Source organism: Arachis ipaensis, chromosome B01 (genome assembly GCF_000816755.2).
Source record: "Arachis ipaensis cultivar K30076 chromosome B01, Araip1.1, whole genome shotgun sequence".
Classification (NCBI taxonomy): Eukaryota; Viridiplantae; Streptophyta; class Magnoliopsida; order Fabales; family Fabaceae; genus Arachis; species Arachis ipaensis.
In genome coordinates this window covers 69,805,986-69,816,237 of record NC_029785.2, presented here as the reverse complement: position 1 = coordinate 69,816,237, position 10,252 = coordinate 69,805,986, and the positions used below count along the sequence as shown (strand labels likewise).

Sequence of the window (10,252 nt, the reverse complement as noted above, 5' to 3'; positions counted from 1 at the left end):
GTAAAATTCATATCCCTTAGCTTTCTAATTCCACTTGAATATGGGCTACTGGAGACGGATGGTCAACTTAGAGCTCTTTGTAACATTAAGAGTAAGAGGAAGATGGTCAGTGGAAAGAACTATCCTGCAAGGTTCATTATGGTTGGAAGCTTAAAGTCTAAACGCAAAGGTTGGTGTAAAGCTCAATTGAATGGGTCTAGGAAGTTGTTTGGACGCTTCAGTGAGAATTCTAAAGCTGAACCACCCGGATGGAATCATGATAATCAACAAGAAGACGGATGCAAAAGCAAGATTTGGGACCCCGGAATTCATTCTGGCAATCAACATTCTCGGGGCCTTGTCACATGCTTTAACTTGCTTGAAGGCTTTCTGCGCCTAGTTTGGGATCCTGGATGCCATTGGAATTACAAACACTGGTGGGGATTCCTGGATGAATACAAGCATAAGCCACCATAACAGGGAGCTCACCAAATGTCCAACTTAAGGACTTTAACTAAAAGTGCTAGGTGGGAGACAACCCACCATGGTATAATCATTCCTTTCTCAATTTTAATTTTATTTAGTTTTGTTTGTTTTTGAAATTTTATTTTATTTTATTATATTGACCCTGGAGTTTTGCATCACATTCATATTAACACTGCATTCTGCATCTTTTCAGATTTAAAAAAAAAAGTGGGCATGCGACGCGACCGCATCAGCGACGCGTCCGCGTCACAAGGAGATGGGAGACAATATTAATATGAACAGAGAGTTTCGCAGGAGCAGCGCTGGAGGCGTGCCAATGGCACAAATTGACTTCATGCGACCGCGTCGATGACGCGTCCGCGTCATTTGGAAAAATAGCCTCCCACGCGACCGCGTCACCCACGCGGCCGTGTGACCTGAAATCGGCGTAAAAAGGGTGTATGGCAGAAAGTTGAGCTGGAGTTGGGCTGGACTCATGCTGGAAGCCCAAGCTCTCCCACGCGAACGCGTGCCCCACGCGTTCGTGTCGTTTTCAAAAGATGGCCACCCACGCGACCGCGTCAACCACGCGATTGCGTCACCCAGAATTTTGGCACAAAGAGTTTCGAACAGAGAGTTGCGCGACCGCGAGGCTGCACTCGCGCCAATCGCACAAAACAGACCACGTGATCGCGTGAGCCACGCGTCCGTGTCACCTGACCTTCTTGCGCACCACGCGACCGCGTCACTCACGCGTCCGCATCACAAGCGGCGCACAGAATATCCAAATTAGCCAAATTTCTTATCTTTTCTTCTCTAATCCTTATTTTTCTTATCTTTTCTTATTTCTTTCTTCTTGCTTTCTTATTTTCTCTCACTTCCATTCTATTTTATTTAATTTATTTGCATACTTTCATTCATTGTATATTTTTAAAATTATTATTGGTGTTCAAATATTCTTATTCAACTGTTACATCTTTTCTGGTATTTTCTTGGTGCTTAGTGACTTGTTTCATTCTTATTGAGTAATATTATTTAAATCAATGCCAATCTTTTATATCTGTATTACTCTTGCATTGACATGAATTTATATTATCTCTCTTTCCCCACTCTCTTCTCCATTGTTGCAAATTTTGTACCACTGGTATGCCATGTGCTTATATTGTTTTCTCACGTACATGTTGAAGCTTCCATGTAAATGAGACCCTTATCATTTGGCATTAACCCAACCATACTTCATTTATTTTCTTATCTCTATTATTGGGTTACCCTTCTTCCCTTTTTCTTTCAAGATGGCCACCAGGAAGAGAACCGAAAGACGCTTACATGGGGAGACAGGCAAGTCAATCTGCACAATCTATAGAGAAAAGCATCAGTTGAAGCCACCCGTCCACTTGCACATCTTAGCATGCACCGAGGACGGTGCAATCTTTAAGTGTGGGGAGGTCGATACCGATCTCCATTGGTTAGTACCTTCCTATCTCAAACACCAATGTTTTATTTTTTCTTGTTAGTTGTTGCATTTGCATATTTAATTTATTTTATGCATTTAGTTACTACTTGGTTAAAGTAATAAATTTCTTTTGAGACCTTATTTTTTAGAGAGAAATTTCACTAATTTAATTTGAAAATTTTTTGTTAAAACTTGTTTGAAGTTGTATTTGGAACATGGTTTTTGAGCCAAAGAACACACAACCTGTGAGATTTGAGCTTATTTATATGGTTACATTATTTAACCATAAATATTTTATTCCTGTGTGTTTTCTTCTCTATGATTGTAATCTATTTTTTGTTCCATTCTATATGTCCAATATTTAGTGTATTTACATGCTTGCATATGATTGAGGCCATTGTTTGATTTTATCTCACTTATCCCAAAATTAGCCTACCTTTTACATCACCCTTGTTAGCCCCCTTGAGCTTTTAAATCCCTTCTGATTTATAACCACATTACTAGCCTTAAGCAGAAAAACAAAATAAGAATCCCAAGTTGAATCCTTGGTTAGCTTAAGATAGATATTGTGTAAAATTTAAGTGTGAAAATTTTTATGGGAACATGGGATGATATGAAAAAGTAGGGAATAAAATTGAATAAGTTATTTGAAAATTTGGGAAGCATGCTCATGTGAAATCAAAATAATTAAATTACCATGTGCATTGAAGAAAAATATATTAAGTAATTAAATAAGGGGATACAAAAAAAAAAGAAGAAAAGAAAAATGAAAAAAATATATTACCCCAAATGCAAAATAAAAAGAATCAATGCACATGGGACAAAATTCGAAAATAAGTTTGATACATGAGCATGTAATACAAGTGGGAAAATTTTGGGTAGTTAGGTAAAGTATTTTAAAATTGTATAAAGTATGTATATGTTAGGTGAGATCTTAGACTAGTCAAGGATTCAATTTGTTAGCTCACTTAGCCTTATATATATATTACAACCTTGAAAAGACCTCATGAGAGTGAATTACCCTATACACTTGAGAGATTAGAGTGATATACACTTCCAGTGAGGGTTCAACACTTAAATTATATGTTCCCTGCTTTCATGAGCTGTCTTCTTACAAGTTCACTTGCTTTTTATTGTATGATTTGAATTAGTGGAAATTGGTTTGTATTTGTCTTGGAGAACTTATTTACTCTTAACCAAGTAAGTAAAAGCATTTAGCATGTAGTTGCATTCATAGGTTGCATTTCATACCATTCCTCTTCATCTTTATAGCTTCTCTTGAGCTTAGCATGAGGACATGCTATTGTTTAAGTGTGGGGAGGTTGATAAACCACTATTTTATGATTTATCTTGTGCTCAATTGAGTGATTTTTATCTACTCTTTACCCACTTATTCATACTATTTGCATGGTTTTACATTTGCCTTCCTAATTATGTGCTTTGATTGAAAACATGCTTTTTTGATCTTATATTTGCTTATTATTAATCCTCTCTTATCACCATTAGATGCCTTGATATGTGTGTTAAGTGTTTTCAGATATTATAGGGCAGGAATGACTTGGAGGATGGAAAGGAAGCATGCAAAAGTGGAAAGAATAGAAGAAGATGAAGAAGTTGCTAAGCTGTCCAGCCTGACCTCTTCGCACTCAAACGGCTATAACTTTAGCTACAGAGGTCCAAACGATGTGGGTTGGAAAGCTAACGTCCGGGGCTTCGATTTGATATATAATATGCTATAGTTCCCCTGACGCTAGGCAACGCGACCGCGTGCTCCATGCGGCCGCATCGCAGTGACGGAAATCCAGCGTGATTGAATTCGAGACCAGCGAATTCTGGGCTGTTTCTGACACAGTTTGCGGCCCAGAAAACACAGATTAGAGGCTATAAAGTGGGGGAATACATCCATTCATGAAAGGCTCTCATAATTCACTTTTCATGTTTTAGATGTAGTTTTAGAGAGAGAGGTTCTCTCCTCTCTTTCTCTTAGGATTAGGATCTAGGACTTCTCTTTAGTTTTAAGAGTGACTCTCGATCCCAGGTTCAATATTTCTTTTATTTATTTTTCTAATTTAATTTGTAAACTCTTCCATGTTACATTTGATATCTTTATTAGTGCTAATTTGAGATATTTTCAGATCTATGATTGTTTTCCTTTATTTATATAAATAATTTAAATTTTTCCCTTTTGGCTTTGGTTGATTGATTGGTAACGCTTGAGCTGTCAAATAAAACAGTGGTTGAAATTGGCAGATTCTAATTGCACTAGGATTGCTCTAAAGCTAGTCTCTCCACAAGAGTTGACTAGGACTTGAGAATCAAGCTAATCAGTCCACTTAACCTTCCTTTGTTTAGTAAAGGTTAACAAAGTGGGATTAAAACCCAATTCTCATCACAATTGATAAGGATAGGACTTCCAGTTTTCATACCTTGCCAAAAGTTTATTTTATTATTACTATTTTTTTTGTGCAACATACTGCTTCCTTACTTCCATAACCCCCAATTTACAACTCATAATCAATAATAAGAACATACCTCCCTGCAATTCCTTGAGAAGACGACCCGAGGTCTAAATACTCGGTTATCAATATTAAAAAGGGGTTTGTTACTTGTGACAACCAAAACGTTTGTACGAAGGGATTTCTGTTGGTTTAGAGACTATATCTACAACGCGACTGTTTTTATGAAATTCTTTACTGGCAAAAATCCTAACGTCAGTCACCATCAAATATTATGGACACGGGAGCTTTCCCCTTCATTGTTGTTTGCAACTATTGAAGCAGCTAGACATAGGTTCTTCTTTCTCATCGACCACGAGTGCAGTAGCAAAGACAACCGTTTGGTTATGGTAATTTACACCAGAGAAGACTACCAAAGGTGAAAGGTAAACATTTTTCTTGTACGTTGCATCAAATGCAATGCCATCTCCAAATACCTGGTAATCAATTTGGCTGGTTCTATCACACCTAAACAAATGTTGTAACACACCCTCCTACTCAACAACTTCTTTGTAGTAGAATGCTGGATCATTTGCCTTGCACTCACGGAGATACCTTATACATGATTCCGCATCTAGGCCACCCTCCCTTCGTTGCTTCGCATTTATATTGTGCATGTCCCTTGTTGTGTCGGGGACATTATGATACCCACCAGCTAGGCTCATCATAAAACTGTGGATTCGTGATACGGGAATGCCCCCTTTGCGCATCTCATTCATTTGCTCAATGTAAGAAAAATGCAAATCAAGAACGGAGTGGTTATGCTCGTCTGAAAAGTGCGCAATGTACCAACATCCTGATTCATCGTCCATGCGAACCTGCATTCTTGCAAGGCATCCACACCGTGTCTCAGCCATTGGCCTCTTTTTCCAGTTAGGAATTGAGTAAAACTTCAACTATCTGAATCCTTCTCGGTGGCACATGAATTCTTGTCGTATCCTTACTTCGCCACATTTTTTGCTCCTGGAATGTCTCCCGCTAAAACCATGGTGCTTTGCATATGCCTAGTAGAAGTCAAACGCAATGTCAACATCTGCAAAATTAAAGATGCAAACTTCTCCCTGCTCAAGTTCACAAAATCAATCGAACCTAGCAATTTGCTAGAATCAACACCGTATATGTCATCATCCGTAAAATTTTTATACATTTCTCTAACACCGTCCAAATTGTCTTCCAATTCAACCCCATCCCTATTGTCGCCATCGGCCTCTCCAAGATGGTCGTGTTCTGTTTCATCTTCGTGTAACTCATACTCGTCTGACTCCATCCCTACAAAACCTTTGCCCTCAACTGATCCAACTCCATGGTCTGCTTTGTCGTACTGTTTTGCTTCGTCGGCAAAACGCACACCCATAGGGATATCTTCATCCCCGGCAACCCTTTTCCAAATAACATTAATACTGGAATTCAGTGAAGCACACGCATACAGGGATATCCTTGAACAAAGTTGACGAAATTTGGGAAAACAAAAGGGGATATTTAAAAATTTGGTGCAGAGTAATAATACAATCGGTTCCTTCTTTCCATTGATCGAGACGACGACGCCATCAAACATTCGAGTCGCAAATCGGCTGGAATTATAGGATGTGTCAACTACTGAAGACCGTCGAGAATGAAGGTCAGTACCGTTGTGTTCAAATATGGAGTTGGAGGGCGTCAACTTACAAACCCTATGGCCAATTACTGAGCAGAGCTAATAAAATTGGTTAATCAAAAGTGAACAGACATAAACTACAATTTAAAAATTAAAAAGTGACCCCTCTATTTTTTATGCAATTGAGAAAAAGACCCCATCAAAATGAATATTTTTATTTTACACTGCCTGACTGACCGGTGAGCCAAATAAATTTTTAGCGTTTCGATGTCACAAACATGTCCCGCATACTGAATCTATGTCCCAAAATCTAATAACAAATTAGTAAATAAGTGTAAAAAAAACTCTCAAAAACTAAGCTTGAGACTCACCAAAGAGAGAAAGTAAACCCAACAAAAAAAAAATTTATGACGCATTGCTTGTGCCATCATGGTCTAAAAGTTTTCAAGAGTTTGAACACCATGTCATAAATTTGTATATGTATTAATACTTTTATTTTAATAAAAATATAGTAATAAGCATGTTAAGAGTTGATTAATACTCGGCTTAAATCCTAATTTTCATGATATCTTCCTTGTATCTTTGCTTAGAGAATGTATGTGCGATTAATAAGTTTACACAAGATTTTTGAGCTACTCTCTCTGATATTATACTATTTGAAAAAAGATCCTCTAAAGTGATAATGCTAGTAAAGTAGTAAAGTGATACTTTAATCACTTTTAAATTTCAACATTTATTATTTATGAGCTCCACTATCTTAATCCAAAAGTGCTTAATGATGTACTTTTTTTTAGTAACAATATAATTTTAGAGGAGTCGAATCCATACTATCCAAATACACCTCTCGTCCACTCTTTTCAAATAGTTGTTAACAATAGTTGTTATTTTTTGGTTATTTTCCTAGAATTTCTTGCTAAGCAAAAACAATTAGTGCTTTAAGGCTATGATAAAAATTCCCATCAAACAATCAAATCCAAGCAGTGAGATTAGATAGATACATATATGTCGATCCAAAACATAGATATTAGCCTATTACATTCTAGGAAATGGAAAGAACTCACACTTACACAAGTCCTACACTCATTCTAATCACTTAACCGTTACTTCCTAAAAGTATTTCAGATTTCCAATGCTAACATAATTAATTAAACCTCAATGAAGAAGAGGGTTAAGTTTCTTAAGGCCCAACGAGTAAAGGGTGGTTAGGAAGATCACATGTTAATTTAATAAGGTCCTAAATTAAAACCCTAGTCTTAACATAACCCCATATAACTAAAGAATAGATTAGAATCTATATCCCACAGGCATTCCAAGCTTGTCCAAACGACCAGAACCTGGATAACCCTTGTTGGCGAAGCATCCTTGCAAAGCATAATTAGGCCTCTGAGAACCCAATCCATTGAGTGAGTACCTATTAGATGAACTAGACCTATCACATTGGTTGGGCCTTTGTTTTGGGGCACTAAGAGACCTCACTTTTGCCTTTGAAGATTCAGTGCATGCCATGTAACTTGGGTAATCAGAATAGTGACAAATATAACTCCTTGACCCACCAAAAGGGCTTCTTTTGGGTACATTATCTTTGGAAGATGCTGATAGGTATTGGGGGCTGCTTTCGGCTGTACATAATGGGCTCTCCTCAACCCAATTGGGCTTCATTGGGCTCTGAGACTGGACCTCACAAGATGGGCTTGGGCCTGATTGAAGAGATATCACTGATGATGATTCCTTCTTGTTGTTGCTTGTGGTGTAACTCTTGCTACTAATGCAATGCTGATCAGAAACTAAGACATGGTTGTTGGTGGTGGAAAAGAGGTTCCTACGTCTTGATGATGACGTGGCTTGTGATCTTCTGGAATCAATTTCAGGGTTCTTGTCACTTTTGTCACCATTGGTGGTGCTAGAGGTTCTCATTGATGATTTTTCTTGGTTCCATGTTAGTTCATCTATGTGCCTTTCTGATCTGTTCCTACATTTCTCTTGCCCGCTACTACCATGGACCTGCTGGAGGCATGATTTGGAGCCATTTCTCTACAATAATATAAATGCATGCTTCCATTAATAGATAAATTGAATTCCATAAGATTTAATTACTCTGCATTTTACAACACAAAAGAGTTTTGCAACACTAGATAAATGCTTGTGCTTTTAAGATTTTCAAATTATTGGATAATCGTTATCCAATAATGTTATTCAAATTCCTGACACCAATGCAAAACTACGTTTGTAATTAATTAATTATATATTTAAATTATTTTTTAATTAACAAAACACGGACAACATATTTATTGTTAAGAAAATACTGATGCCGAAATAATAATGTTTACTATAAAAGGTGTGTACATAGCTATATAAAATAAAAACAAAAGTTATTGTGTTAAAACTTGTTACGACTTTTTATAGTAATTTCATAATTGAAATAACAAATTAAATATTAATCAAATTAGAAAAATTATGTATAAAATAAAAGATGAATATAAACAAAATTATTGAAAGTTTTTTTTCTTGTAAATCGTATATGTATATATATAATTCTTTAGGCTAATATGTAGTCAAATTAAATCCATTTGGTTTGATGATGCCAATGAATAGATAATTGGAATAGAAGAACCCATGTAGTGTAGTGTGTGTGACAATGAGTGTGTTGTGCTGTGTTGTAAAAAGACCAAAAAAAAATTACAAAAACAAAAATACCTTAAGCAATGGTGAGTGCTCATCTTTCATGCTCTTAGATCTGATTGGGCTTTCAAACTTTTCTGGTGTTGCTGGCCCCTGTGTAAATGATCATACCAAGAAAAGTACATTAGAAACATCAAATATGCTAAAGCATGTGATATCCTGGATAACTAGATAGACGTTAATCTCCATAGATGCAAACTAATTTGTCAATTATTTCGTACCCAGGCCATTATATCAAAGTTATGACAAACAAAATCAGACTAATTATCCACTTTCAACAGAAGTGGCACAATGGAAAAGATTGCCATTAACAATATGTGTAGTGTACCATAATAAAGCATAAAAAAAGTTTTAACACATGCATGGAAAGATATGTAATTTGTACACATCTTTATCTCACACAATGAATCTGCACACCCTTGTGACAACGTCACAACTTGAGAAATTTTTTGAGAGGTCAAAATACAGATATATAAATGTACTCTTAGACTTTTTCCTTTCTCGGAATGTATCTATTTTATTGGAAATAAATTGACTCTACAAATATTTTTTTAAGAAAAAGTTGAATCTTTTTACTCAAAAAGTGCCAGAAATAAAAATATAAGTTAGTAAATTCATTAGTATTTATTTAGATTTTGGTGCAAGTGGACCTGGCTTTCACTGTATTGACCGACTTTAAAGTTGGAAATGAATTCTCTGAATTTTTTTAATAATTGAGCGAGCAAAGTGCGATCTTTCACTGTTAATTTATAAGTAGAATTAAAAGAAAACATCAAAAAAAAAAGTATTGAAAGGTTAGGGATCACACTCTACCTCCTTAATTTTTTTTTTAACAATTGCAAAGATCCATTTCCGAGTTCGGACAACTCAATCACCATACACGAGCATGTATATGTACTACTTTTAATTTATAAAATCTTTGGGGGCAATATTATGGTCACTCGATGTCTTTCTCAAGTTCTACTCCAACACCATGATACATCAGAATAAGTACATAAAACATTTTTTATTTTTTAAATGAAAGAGCAAGTTAATAAGAATATAGATATACTTACATGAAGGTGGCAGGAAGATGACTTAGAAGTGGAATTTGGGGCTTGAAGGATATGAACTCTGCGAGCACAGACTCTAGCTTGTGCTCTTAAAAGTGCTTGCCATTTTTTCATCTGTTGTGCTGTTCGCTTTCTTTCGATGTGGCCTCTCACAAGTGCTTGAAGCTTAACTAATCCTTTCAGTGCCCGTAATGCTCTCCTTGCCTACCAAGTATTTCAGTAATTCACAATGTTCATTATTCATCTCCCTCTCGTAAACATAAACTAGCAAAACATTTAACAAAAAACAATTATTAATTATTAAACCATCATTAAATTTAATCATTTCTCTACATCTCCATCATTATATTGTTAGGATGGTCAACTAATATTTTATCTTTGGTTTAAAGGTCAAACAACTCCCTTTTTCTTTTTGTTTTCTAGCACGGTCTAGGAGAGGCTCTATCTCCACCACAAGGTTGGATAAAAAAATAAACAAATGTTATACGCATTATTATTATTATTATTATTATTATTATTTTGTAAATTTTACTTA

General features: G+C 36.0%; 1 protein-coding gene across 1 annotated transcript in view; it reads right to left on the bottom strand.

Moving 5' to 3' along the window:
* LOC107607733 (protein IQ-DOMAIN 14-like) overlaps window positions 6,934-10,252 on the bottom strand; it is a 9,337-nt gene continuing 6,018 nt past the window's right edge. The window contains exons 3-5 of the mRNA XM_021122283.1: window positions 9,721-9,921; window positions 8,681-8,758; window positions 6,934-8,017 (exon numbers count right to left, since the gene is read on the bottom strand). Of these exons, the coding sequence (XP_020977942.1) occupies window positions 7,271-8,017; window positions 8,681-8,758; window positions 9,721-9,921 (1,026 nt within the window). The 3' untranslated portion in view covers window positions 6,934-7,270. The remainder of the gene's footprint in view (window positions 8,018-8,680; window positions 8,759-9,720; window positions 9,922-10,252) is intronic.